Source organism: Labrus mixtus, chromosome 21 (genome assembly GCF_963584025.1).
Source record: "Labrus mixtus chromosome 21, fLabMix1.1, whole genome shotgun sequence".
NCBI lineage: Eukaryota > Metazoa > Chordata > Actinopteri > Labriformes > Labridae > Labrus > Labrus mixtus.
Genome location: NC_083632.1, coordinates 18957818 through 18971975, shown reverse-complemented (window position 1 = coordinate 18971975; position 14158 = coordinate 18957818). Strand labels below are relative to the sequence as shown.

Genomic DNA, 14158 nt, shown 5'->3' with positions numbered 1-14158 from the left:
ATATCGTATAATTCTACATTTGAAGGCATTTTCAGCTTGATTAGAAACTTACTGTAAGTCTGATTTGAAGTCTGCCTGAGGACTATTAGCTCAAATTGGCAAAAGACAAGACCTTTGGGGCCATCAGATAGATAAGTTAAATTGTACATGGTAAATGGAGTTGAGCTTGTAAAGCACTTTTCTGGTCTTCTGACTACTCAAATTGCTTTTACAGCGCAGGTCACACCTACACGTTCACACACTGATGGTAGAGGCTGCTATTTACTCTAAACCTCCATCAGTATTAACTAATCCCATTTGCACACATTCATACGTAGACAACCAAGCAGCGGGAGCAACTTGGGGTTAAGTGTCTTGACCAAGGACACATTTGGACATGTGACCTTCAAAACCTTTATATCAACTCGTAAGACACTGAGGTTTCCCTCATTTACAGTGACGTCGAGCTCACAGCATAAAAGTGGGGACACAAATAAAAGCGAGTTGAGAGATAACTGACTCTACCAACCGAGCCACAGCTCAAATAAATCAAACCAGAGCCAGAAATGGGGTATTGTTGTTATCCTACCAATTTGTGTACACCATGATTAAAAATCCTAAAGTAGCCTATTACTGGCGATCTTTAAAAGCACCCCCAGCTTCCAGTCCTTTACGCTAAGCTAGCTTTATTTTTGGCAGCTTTGTATGTAGTGTACAAAGCTGTTCTGTTCATGTAATCATCAGAAAGGATTGTTTTGTGAATATCCCAACTATCATCTGACGTGGAGTTTAGAGTAAAGAGGAAGGAGATAGAAACCTGACCAATAAAGCAGTAGCCTACCTAAAACTCTATGCTAGTCGGCCATTAAAGATAGAAAGACAAGCTAATGGTCCAAAATCCTCACAAGCCATGTCTCAGCTAGTAGATGTAATCTGACCTTCCAGCATAGTGATTGTTGCAACCATAAAAAAATCTATAAAAAAAAAACCTCAATGACATTTATATTATTGATTCATATTTTGAGCGTCCTTTTTGACCTTATAGATCGCAGCAGAGGAAGACTTGGGTCACCTTTCATGTCAGATGGCCGTTGTTGTGTACTTCGTTGACCCACTGTAACCTCGGCTGAGTCTGCACCACACTACATCTGTCACATACCCGTTTATTCATGGACTTCATGCAACAAATGTGGATGCTGTCAGCGGTGAAGCACTCACTCGGAGCGGGGTAATGCGGGGAATGTTTCTCACGCACAATCACAAGTCCCGATAATCTCTTTAATTTGCGACGTCTTCGCAGAAATGCTGAAGGCTAAGTTTAATGTCAATTAAACTCACATGCAGCACTCAGTTTTTAACATGAATGCTAAAATGCTACATCATTATGTTCAGCATTAGCCTGAATGTGATGTAATCAGATGAGTACTCATTTATAAAAATACATGCAGTGAATCCTACTCACTCATTAAGCCAATTGAATCTGTTCTGCTGAATTAATACATGCAAATGCTGATTTAATCCACTTGCTACCAATTTCATGCCCCTCCAGCGAAGGATTTACACACTAGTCTCCCATTCTTTGGACTATTCATTTCCTCCCAATCAGATCCAGCTGTATAATTGCAGTCATGGAGATTAGTGCCAAGGAAAGAAGGGAGGAACACACACTGGCACAAATGGATATATTAATATATCCATCCTTGCAGACACACATACACACATATTTAATGTACATGTACAGTACAAGCGTGTGCACAAACACACACACACACACACACACACACACACACACACACACACACACACACACTCTGCAGCAGCAGCTGACAGCAGCCTGATAGTGCTGAGCATTGCAGTGATGAAACTAGAGATGCTGATCGCTCCTCTTAACAGAATTCACACAGTGGCAGCGTTGGCCAGCTGTACTGTAGTAGAACGTTGTAGTAGAAGAGTTTCCCCTGCGCGAGGCTGACGTGCTTCATTCAGAAATATGCCAGCATGTAAAATAGATGCAGTGGAGAAAAAGTAATGTTTGAGCAGGAATAGTTTTGTATGAGACATAAGATCAGGAGAAGAAAAATCACTCAATTTACATATCAATGTCCAGATATAGTCACAGCATCCTGACACATCCTGTGACCCGATTAAGTCCAATCATAGCCCCTTGTCACACATGACATGATGTGTCACTACAGGGTTATGGTTGAATGGGCAGCTCATGCAGCTGGCAGGTATACTGTAAGATTTGGAAGGAGGAGCAAAGCCGTGTGTCCTACCTCTCCTGGTCTGTCTGATCTTTGGGCTCAGCATGGCTGTCATCGCTCGTCCACACACTCTCCTCTCGGCATGTTCGTGTACATCCAAAGCACCCCACCCTCTCTGCCTCTCTCTCTCTCTCTCTCTCTCTCTCCCCGTGTCTCCTCTTCTTCTTCTCCCTCTGACCTTCTGCAGTGCGGCCGGCAGCTAGGGGGTTGGGTGAACAGGGGATGGGAGGAGAATTGAAAGAGGTGGGGGTGGTGACGGAGAATGAGAAGGAGGGGGAGGAGGCAGGAGGCAGGACTATACCCATCTCTCTCTCTCCCCCCTATATACACACACACACACACACCCAATAACCTCCACCCCACTCTGTTACATTATTCATTGCGATACATCCGCCCGGGGTAGATGCAGGAAAAAGGTTTTGGGCTGGGTCCTCCCTCTGACAGAGCATACACCTTTTTTTAAGTGTTGTTATTTTCTGCAATGATTGCTTTTTCACTAAGCTGGTTTTAATGGGAGAAACTGGAGAAGGAGAGGGGGTGTTCATGTGGCAGGTGTCTCCTCCTCCTGCATCTAATTAAGCTGTAGAAATCCTCAGCTTGTCTCCACCTCCCTTCCTTTAATTACTCTTTAACCCCCATCCTTTCTCTGCTCTCTCTCTCTCTCTCTTATGTTCTTCCTGACACTCTGGTTATATCAATGATTGATCTTAAATTCTCAGTGTATCCTTTTTTTCCTTCCTCCCACTTCCTATACTCTCTTATTCCTGCATAAATCCACCATGCTCTTCTATTTTATCCTCCCCTTAATGACTTTCCTTGACTATTTTTGCCTTTGCTGCCTTCAATGCAAATTCAGACGTGGGAAATTCCCAGCTCGTACAGTAGGGACATAATTACCTCCTTCAGGCATTCCAGTGGCACAGCTAAGAAAAACAACAGGGGAAAAAAAAAACTACTGTTCCCCCTCAAACAGACGATGTCATGTTGCCTCAAGCTACAGTGGCCTGTAAGTGACACAACAAAGTGCGTAGGTTTGCTGCACTAGCAGGATGTCATTTAAGAGGAGAATATCATTGTTCATTCTGGCACTTGGTTTTGATTTTGTTAAGAATTTTAGTTTTGGTGTTGAAAGTTTTTTGCGATTTTAATCCCATTGTTGTCATGCCTTTCGTCTTCTGTGCAAACGGAGGCTGCAGCAGTCGCCTTGTTTGTTGCGCTGACGGTTAAGACTCATAAATCCAGTTGTCATTCCCAAAGTCTGACTTTGAATGACTGTGATACTATTCATTTAGCATGACTTTGAGCTTTTTCATTCACTACAGAACTGCCTGATCATTCACCACAATATAGTTCACTGTGTGGGCTCGATTTGGAAGATTTGTAAAAAATAAGTAAAAAATGAATGTGAGGATATTCCATAGAGCAAACTTTTACTTGGAGGGAAATTGAAGATATCTGACAGCATACATCATGTCGGAGTTGTCTACATCCTCTAAAAGTGATGCATTACTCTTATTTTGTGACATTTCGGATTGCGTGGTTTTATTGGATATCCTTTGCTGTTGTTTTCTGCTTAATCTTCTGTGTCTTTAAAAAGTAAAAGTAAAGTAATTTTAATGTTAAGAAACAAACATTGGGTTAAAAAAAGCCCCAGTTAAGGTCACCTGCTAGTTGGGGCTTAAAGATAATGTTACAGAAGGTCTTACCAAAAGCTAATTTACTGACTTCATCCGTCCTCTATCCTAAGTTTGTGATTTTGGAAATTAGATACTCCATCATCTTAGTAATTAAGTTTACTGTCAAATATATGAGACAGTTGTTACATAATGCTCAACAGACAATAAAACGAATACACTAGTCCAGCTAATAGCTAATTAGCCTTGCTCACATTTTCTTTGGATGGTTAAAATATAAACGCACACAGTTTATATTGTTACACACTTTAAACTTCTCCTACTGTCAGAAAGCCGTCCCTTATTTCTCCCTTCAAAAGAATACCAAAGGCAAACTCTTGAATTTACTCTCTAACACCATGGTATTTAAAAAGATATTTGAAATATTAGTGAATCTGTCTATCAAGCCAATTTCATTATTATACTATCTTTATATTTACTGTGAAAACGTGTACTGCATTAAAGGCACAGTATGTGTATTCCACCACCAGGGGGCTCTCAAACAATGAAAAATCCCCCCCGACGATGTATCCAAGTATAATTTACATGACGCTTTTTTCACAGCAGCACATACAGCAACAGTACGGCAGCTTTCAGTAGCAGCTCCAGCTTCCTTATGTAGCGGTCTTTGAAATAATATCCGGTGTTTCCGTGGCAACGAGAACCATGTTGCGTCTGTCATGGCGGTGTGCCGTTACAACTAAAGAATTACAGATTTCTCTCGCTTTGATAACTGTTATTATTTGAGGTAAGGTAAGTACTCAACAAACAAAAAAGATAGGTTAAGACAATTTTTTATTCATTTAGGTTTTTTTTTATATAAACATTGTCATACAACTATACATATTGTACATAAATGTCAAAATGTACAAATTACATTTTGTATGTTATTGTCTAAAAAGCATCATCAGCCATTTTTTCATGAAAGTTTGTGTTGTTAACTTACTCTGACAGTAAATATACACCTTGAATGAATGATTCTGTATTTGTAAGGCATCCGATTTGATGACGGTTTAAGCTTGAAATTCTTATTGAGTTTCTCTGCGTTTTTTGCATCAGATGTAGAAATGTTCTATTCTCTGTAATGTCTGAATGCAGCATTCTGTCGTTGCTGTTAGCAGCTGTGCTCCAGCAGCCGGGCCGCCCTCCTCCTCCTCCAGCGTACAGAAGATAATGGCCCTGAGTCCTGAGCTGCAATTGAATCAGAGCTGGCCTCACGTCAACCACAGCTGCTCTTATTACAGAGCAAAGAGGAGAGAGACACAGAGGGGCTGGAAGAGTGTGTATAGATAAATATATATGTGTGTGTGTGTTTGTGTTCCCCCACCTACATATATATACACACACGCCTACAGGCAGCTAAAATGAAGACCCAAATGGAAAGATGGATTGACCGTACACACACAGGAAATAAACCCAAACTGAGCTAAAATGGAGCTGACAGAAACAGAGATGGGGGTCACACAGTTTAAAATGAAAGGGGGGGGGGGGGGGGGGGGGGGGGGGGGGGGGGCAGCAGCCTATACAGTGAAATGAAACCAAGATGAAGCAGAGTGAGGAGTGAAACATACATACACAGACACACCAAGAAGCCAAAATCAGACAGCAATAAAAAGTCTTCAGTGCCAGTTTTTGGGACTGAGGTTGGTGAAAGCAGTGTGGTCCAATTATGCAGGGTGTGGCTCTTGGTGTTGTTTCCCGCTGCATGTGCCACAAAATCAGATTATGTTGTCTTGTTATCACAGAGCTGGTTGCACAGACTTGCATGTCACAGGAGAAGCAAACAGCGAGCACAGAACCAAAACCTTTTCTTTTTAACCATAACCACTGCTCTTTTTATTCATTTCACTTTTCGCTACATAATTCAATCCAAGAGCTTGATTTAACAATCTGCATTTGTAAGGCCTTGTCAGGGTGGAATATTACAAACCACATATGTGAGTCACATGTTTGTGATACCTCTAGTGTGCAAAACAGGCTAGGAAACTTCATAAAATGTGTAGTTGTGGGACTCATGATGCAGTGGCCAATCTAGGGTCTGTTGGGGTCATAAACAAAAACTCAAAGGGGGCCCCTCCAACCAGCATTCATCACTATTATGTCATAAATGATCTTACACCAACAGAAAAATAGTGAAATGTGAACTTTGTAAATTTAAAAAATGTTTTACAGATTGTATACAATACTATCGTTGACAAACGAAGGTTTTCACAACATTTGTTGACTTCTTTTTTGTTGCATGTTAAGTTGACTCATTTAGTTACAGACTTTTTCAACTTAATTAAAGCAAATTTGCTATTTTTTACACTTTTGTCCTGATTGCTTGGTCCCTAACAGACACCTATCTCCCACAGACCAATAGCATGCAGTTAAAGAAAAAGACAGACAGTCAGACAGTTCCAATAACACAAAATTGTAAGTTATTGATTCTAACATTTTTATGATTACCGACAAGTTGTAGACTAGAACATTGACATAACTTTCATTATAAGGACTCCAACCCAAGACTGTCTTAATTCACAATGTCTAATGAGAACATAGGCTGAGGCAGACTGACTGCAATGAAACAATACATTTATTTTTTTGATGAGATCACCATTTTGATGTCTCAGTTTTAACCTTCAGGTCTGAAACAGCTGAATCGTTTCCCCAGCCACCTGTATACTCTTTGGCTTCTGGTCTTCTTGACCTTCTCCTGCTTAATGTTGGTGTCATTCTGCGTTGTATCATGGAGGGTCTGAAGATCTTGTTCTCTGCAGGGCATGACTGACAGGGTACCATGAGATGATGATTTTGGTTCCACAGTAGAATCTGGTTCTGGGCTCTGTAACGGCTCCTCTATTGTAGTCTGGATGACTTTCAACCCCATCTCAACAGCAGCAATGGCAGGAGCTTCCTCAGCAGGAGTTACAGGAGTTGTTGAATCAGGCACTGGAGGTGATTGAGCATGCAACTCAGCTGGTTCTTGATCGGCACTGTGCTGCTTATTACAAACATCACCCTTCAGGAATAGCGTATGGATAATGCTGTCAGCTGGCAGGGTTGAGGTAGGTGTTGGAGTTGAGTCTGGTTCACCGCTATTCTTTCTATCCATAACCTCACCCTCCAGCACATGAGCACTAACTGAGGCTTCAGCTGGCAGGGGACAGGACATCATCTCATCCATGCAAATGTTCAATGGAAGTTCAGCGGTAGTCAGTGGTGAAGTGTGAGAGGAAACCTCAGCCGAGGCTGGTCTCTCGTCGGGTTGAACATCTATCACTTTACCCTCCAGGACTGATGCAAGGACAGTAGCTTCAGCAGGCAGGGTTACAGATGGTTCTGGAGCTCGCACGACTACAGAGTCCGGGTCACTGCTGGGCTCCTCATCCAGCACTGGAGCGATTACTGATGGCTCAGCTGGCAGGGTTACTGGAGTTGAAGGGCTTGGTATAGCCTGGCAGGTAAACTCTGAACTCTGAACAGCCGTGTTGGCTGGGTGTTCATCGGCAGGTATGTCCGCTTGAGCTTGAGCTTGAGCCTCAAACAGCCCACAGATGTGCCCAACTACGACATCAGCGATGGTGTTCAACAACTGTGCTTCAAAGCAGTTCTTCTTCTTCTTTAGGTTGCCTGGAGTGTAAATCTGTCTCACCTTCCCTGTGATAGAGAAGACCATGTCATCTCTCATGGTTCTACAAAAGGAGATCTCCCATGGATTTGTACACAGAGCAGTGGACACACGATCCAGAACAGCCTTTGTGACTCCGACAGCCATCTTACTCAGCTGCTGGGAGGGCATTTCCCGGGAGGTGGTTTTTGGAGGGACCCATAAGTCCTGCAGGACTTTGGGAACAACATCCATCACCACCCCTTGTGGGCCCAACTTTTTGGAAATGGGAACCTCATGATGCTGTTCTGCAAGGATCCTAAAATATTCATGCGCCTGGCTGATGATCCTGGGATGTTGAAAGGACGGTGGCATCTTCTCTGGTGAGTTAAGCAATCTGTTTGCTTCAAACTCCACATCTCTTATCTGCAAGCTGGTGTTCACCTCCCACACCAGCTTGAGAAGAGTCTTGACGTCCACGTCATCAAAATCCTCCAACTCAAAGTCCCAGAGTTGCAGTCTGAGAGACTTCTCGCTCTCCATCAACAGCAGGTCTGTCAGGTCTTCCACAGTAAACTCAGCTGGGAGCTCGTTCTTCTTCTGAAGACGTAAGAATTCAGCCACCATTGCGATCCTGATCTTATATGACTGGATGTCCCAGCAGATCTGCAGTGAGCGCTCATAAATGGGAGTGTCGAACAAAACCCTGACGGGTCTGTAGACGCCTCGGCTCCCTTCAATGAACTCCATGGACATTCAGTTGAAGTGTATCGAAAACAGATACTTTTCAAAGATAATTTGGAAATGCACTGACAAAAAACTTTCAAAATGGTTTAACTCGAACAACAGACTCAAAATTACTCCAACACGATCACTCTCTAGGCACAAATGAGCAGGCTGGCTGAAGGCAGAGAGGGTTTAAAAATTTGTGTCTATGTTGTCACAATGAAGACAACGTTCTAGAACTCAATGTTTTTTTTTCAAACTTTTGTTGCTATGACGCCACAACTAAGAAGATAAACAGCTGATGGACATTGTGTTCTGGTCAAATGTACAATGTTAAAATCTTTCATTAGGCCTGGCACACACTAATATATTTCTTTATCTCATAAACAATTTTGAAAATGTGAGAGAGCCCACACATGACGACAAATCATGCCAGATTAAGTTCTTATAGTGTGTGGTGTGCAACGAGGCGACCAACTCAGCACACCACACACTAACCGATTCATTCACCAACAACCAAAGTCTCGACTATCAGAACGTGTAATCTCGAGCGGTCAAACGTGACTTAAGAGTAACCAAACATGATGGTCAAGCTGTTAGCTGGTACACCCAAAACATTTTGGTCCAACTCCTTTCCTTGTCAGTTGGACTGTGGTTTGTTTGACATGACATGTTGTATATAAACACTTGACTTGTTGCCACAAATCAACAAGTTGGTCCTCAATTTACGACATCCATCTAACTTTATGTTTTGTGTTTACTGTCGTCGCCATGGTAACGTGTGTTGTGCTTCCTGCTTCAGTCAGCTTGCTTTCTTATTGGCTATTGTTCCGTCCCACGTGACAATTTACAGAGTCTCGGTGTTCTCCCCACACAACAGGATTTCTGATCGTAAATATTGAACACTTTTGATATATAAGATTTCAAATTGGGGCCCGATTCGTCCAGATCATCTTCCGAGCAGATCGGGGAGGTAAAAATCACTCTTAACACACCTCACAGGAGAATCTGTCAATATAATCTTTGGAGCCATCAGATAGTCGGGTCTTTGCTGACTCTTGTTGGAAGAGGGGAATTGGGCCGATTATCTTGTATTGTTTACAGTGGCGATTCTAGAGTCTGTTGGGGCCCTCGGCAAAAGGTAATTTGCCCTCCAAACCAGCGTTAAGCAGGGCAATGAGAGTGAATGCTTTCAGATGGGGCCCCCTTAGGGAGGTTTCCTACTGTCATTGCAAAATTAACACATTTGGGTTGCTGCTTCGGTTCAAAGTTATTCAGGCCTCCGGGCCTCCCCTACTGGTCTGGGGCCCAAAGCAATTGCCTGCCTTGCCTGCTGACAAGCAGCGCCCCTGAGTGTGTACCCCGCTTTAATTGAGCCTTAAAATAAAAAAAAGGTTATTAAATCCAACTGCAACACAACCACATACAATGAAAAGGAGATTATTTTGGAGAGAAAAATCATACCATCAGATATTTCAGCTTTTACCCCAGACAATATTATGTTAACCCCTCAACCCCCTGATGGTTTGTACTAGAAACTCTAACAAAAAAAAAGTCAGATCAAGTTTTTGTAGTGAAACAAATTCTATGCTGTGAGAAGGTGAACGTAGTTGAATAGATAGAGATTACCGCTCTTTTATTTCAACAGTCCCTGTTTGTTTTTTCAAAGCATTGCCTTGATTATTCTCTAACGTTAACCTTAAATGATGTGTTTGACAGTTGAAGAAAGCAGAACAAGATTTTTCATGTTAGTGTTTCAAGCTATTGCAAGAAAAAAGTATCAAAAGATGTTAAAATGCATCAACATCCTGTATAGGAAATGACATCTACTGTGCAGGGTCCTCAGACCCGCCACTTAAATTATCCCACTGTTTTTTTTTACAGCTCTGACCTCATGCCCACAGGAGCTTTTATAAGATGGCTTCTTTGTAACCAAACTATCTTTTCAGAGGATTAAATATGTCCTTGACCTTTACCCTCACCTCCAGTAATAGATGAACACTCAACAGTTTAATTAATTTAATCCATAACTTACCATATATTGTTCGTCATTAATTATTCATTGCATTCATATAAATCACGTTTACTTCTTTGAGTTTGCGTCATTTATTGCTCTTATTTTCATTTAGTCACACACTATGCATAAATCTCTGCAAGTCTACACCTGTAGGGGTCCTACTTAAGTTTAATGAGGGAATCAGTTTTTATATAAATAATGTATGTCGTTCTGAAACAGTGTTCATGCTGTTCACTGATAATTAAATCTCCTGTGGCTTCTAATGTTTGATCCTGATGATTGTGTTCCACATGTCACACCTGTGCAGTAATGTTTGAGGGCTTGAACACAGAGATGTGAAAAAGGAGAAATGGTGATGAACAGTTTTTTTTTATTAGGAACAAACTCCTTTTGTTAATATAGTAAGGTTTTCAACTTACCATGGTTAAAATCAGTCACATCAAAATGTCCTTGCACATGCAGAGCTGAAGGAGGCTGGCCTTGTTAATAGTTGCAACAATAATGAAATCAGAAAAGGAGGATTTTTTCTTTTTAATGAAGAAGATTTGCAAGACTCTTCTTGTCAATTACTGCGATTGAACAGCATGAACTTGTAGTACTTAAAAATGTGTCTTGGTCTCAAGACCAGTCTCGAGGCCACTTTTTAAAGGTCTCATCTCAGAATCAAAAGCATTTTTACTCGGTCTTGTCTCGGTCTTAGACTGGGCGGACTCCGGATCTTAAATCAAGACCACCACTGACAGGATATTTGGCCACATTGTTACTGTGATAAGAAGGGAAGCGCCTCTTTCTAAAAGAACAAATAGTTTTAATTAATTTATAATTGGATTTTCATCCCACGGTCATGTCCACAATCTTTCTGGTGTTACGGTCTAAGTGAGTGACAGGCCTGCTGCACACAAGAAGATGATTTGTCAGTGATATTTATGGTCTTGGTCTTACCTCGTTCTCAATCCCTAAAGGTCTTGGTCTTGTCTTGGTCTCGGAGCTTTCTGGTCTCTGTTATGTCTATTACAAAATGAAATAGTTTATCCTTAAAAAGAATGTCATTTTCATATGTTACATTCCTGTTCAGTTAGAAACAAAGGTAATTACACATGCACACAAGAAAATATTAAGACAATAGACCAGCAGCAGCCCCTTAAGGTTCACCTAACTTTGAACTATAGTGTGTCTGCTTCTCATCCCACAGTTTAAACTTCATGATACTTATAGCACACATGTTGTGGAATGTGATTTAGGGCTTGACAGCACTCGAGGTCATACATATGTATTTGATCTCTGTCAAAGCTGGGTATAAACATGGGGCAGTGGGGTGATCTGCATCTGCTTGTGGGCCTTGAGAAGGAGACTTTGCAGCTGGACTCTGACAAGATTGCGTAACAACTTCTCCTGACTGACAGCCCCCCTCGCAGCCTGAGGTAAATGTTTATCCAGGCCGTGGATGTCTAAGTAAACAATTTGAACCTTTTTTTGGGGGAGATAAAAATAAAACACTGCCCCCTGCGGTGAAAAAAACCCCTACATCAGCCTTAATATTCGAGGATCCCAGGATGATCAGACAATAAAAAAAGGATCCTAATACATGAGATAATACATTTGTGTTTGCTGCCTTCTTTGTTTCAGTGTTCACAGCTATACCCCCACCAAACTGTAAGACCAACATCAGACCAGAGATGCCAGAAGTAGGTGCGCTGAGGATGTTGCAGAACCCCCTAAAATCAGACTCAATTTAAACCATTAGCTTTTAAAAATACACTTGTGTATGGCTCTGACTTTCTGTTTGGAAAAAAGTTCAATTTACCTTCCCACATGGCAACACAAAGGCATCACTTAACGTCACATGTATTCCATATATGACGAGTGCGGACCCTTCAGAAAGTATTCATGTCTTGTTTCTTTTTTAGATAAACTGGAGTGCTTGTGTTGTGCGGTTCACAGCATAACAACGCAGAGCATTCAGTTTGTGGATTCATTCCTCCCCACAAAACAAACATGGATTGACTATGATCAGTTAAATTGGCAGGTTACTTGATATGTCACCCATAGCAACATATTTGACTCAAAAACACATTTATAGTGTGGTGTGACCTGGGAACATTTTCTGTTATATCACAACCATCCATTTTCTGGTTAGCTGAACTACACAATTCCTTATATAAAAAAGGATCACTTTTACAGCATGCTTTGAAGAGAATGCTAATGTTTTTCCTGTCCCCCCTAACCCATGGCCAAGGAGGTCAAATAATGTCTCTGAGGGTACACCAGAATGCTAACTAGTCCTCAGGAGCTGCCACAGTGTTGAGAAAAGCTTTTTAAATATTGATTGTGAGGGTAATTAATATTTCATATTGGCTGGGGTGGGCTGTGCTAAAACAGAGCAGCAGGGGGGCTGCTGAAGGTGTGACTGTTGACTTAGCATTACTAATTGATCGCCTCCGACAGACTACAATGGGCCTCTTCAGTCAGTCACCGGCACAGACGGAGGGGATGTATCGACATTGACACTTATGATTTAAAAGAAATGACCTGAATGTTACATATTCTATAAACAAACAAAGTGTGTGAACATGAACATATATGCCCTGTGTCAGAGTCTGAGCTGTTCATGTGGACGTATCGGCTTCTTTTTAAACAATTTTAAAGGTTTATTTATTTATTTTTTAGTGTCTTTATTTGAGAGAAAGGACAGTGGATAGAGTGAGAGATTCGGGGGGAGAGGGAGGGGGGAATGACATGCAGGATAGGAGCCACAGGTGGGAATTGAACCTGTGCCACCCGCCTGAGGTCTGTAACCTATGTATGTGCATGGGGTGCACGCACTGCCCGCCAGCTTCAACATTTTTTTTTCTCTTTTGCAGATTGTTGAGTCGTTGCCTTTGTTTTGGACTCTTGTTTTCTTCTTTCCACTTCAGCACTGAGTTACTAACGTCATAAACAGACTCACAGGTGGGGGTGCATATTTAAGTGTAAAGAGCAGCAGACACTGGCAATGTTGCTGTCATTTTAAGCATTTTTACACATTGATTTAATTTAATTTCACTTCATGATATGGTTTTATTTAGAACTACTATTTCATATTTTTTTACAACAGTGGGAAAAAATACAAAATTTAAGTGATTTTAAATTTGTATTTGTTTTTTTGGAGGGCATCTCATGATCTCCCCCCATTTTGGGAACCACTGCCATAGACTATTACATTTTCAAGACATGTGCACATATAAGAAAGATGCTTGATGAAGTGTCTGGATTCATCCTGTACACCTCAGACATCAACACAATATACACTCAAGACAAAAAATAGATACAATCATTTAAGATGGATAAGTCCATCTGCCTGCTTCCAGTAAAAACAATGTTTTAAACATGATTTGAAAAACAAAACAGGACATTTCGTCATTTTCTATTATTCGTTTAGTTTTATGTTTATAATACGATGAAGTGCAAAGCAAAATTACAAAGAGTGAAACACTTACATTTCATAAAACAAATGGACAAGATATAAAACACTTTAACGAACACTGAGACACACTTACAAGTGGCACACTTTTGCCAGTCTCCAAAACAAATTAACAAACGGCACAATCCTGCCGTAAAGGAAATGTACCAAATGCCAAAAGTGACCCGGAAGTGATTAAGCGCTCAATTCAGTTTTTTTTTGGGGCAGAAAGACTGTGCCAAATGTGTTGGTATCTATGGTGACCTAACTATGTTTTGCCCGTTTTGTGGAACCCAATGAGCGAGGTAAGACTGTTTAGCTTTTCGTCACTTCCGGCATTTGGTACATTAACTTTCCCCCAAAATTCTGTGGTTGGTAAATTTATTTTCTGAAATCTAAATTTGTTTTGTTCTTGGTTTCTTTGCTTTTGTAAATTTGTTTTCTAAAATGTAACAGTGTTTCACTCCTTGT

The 14158-nt window shown here is 41.2% G+C and overlaps 1 protein-coding gene across 1 annotated transcript in view; it reads right to left on the bottom strand.

Moving 5' to 3' along the window:
• The window catches only part of si:dkey-191m6.4 (rho GTPase-activating protein 22), a 37366-nt gene extending 34935 nt beyond the window's left edge, over positions 1-2431 (bottom strand). The window contains exon 1 of the mRNA XM_061028521.1: positions 2256-2431. Within this exon, the coding sequence (XP_060884504.1) occupies positions 2256-2298 (43 nt within the window). The 5' untranslated portion in view covers positions 2299-2431. The remainder of the gene's footprint in view (positions 1-2255) is intronic.
• Between the last annotated feature and the right edge of the window lie 11727 nt (positions 2432-14158).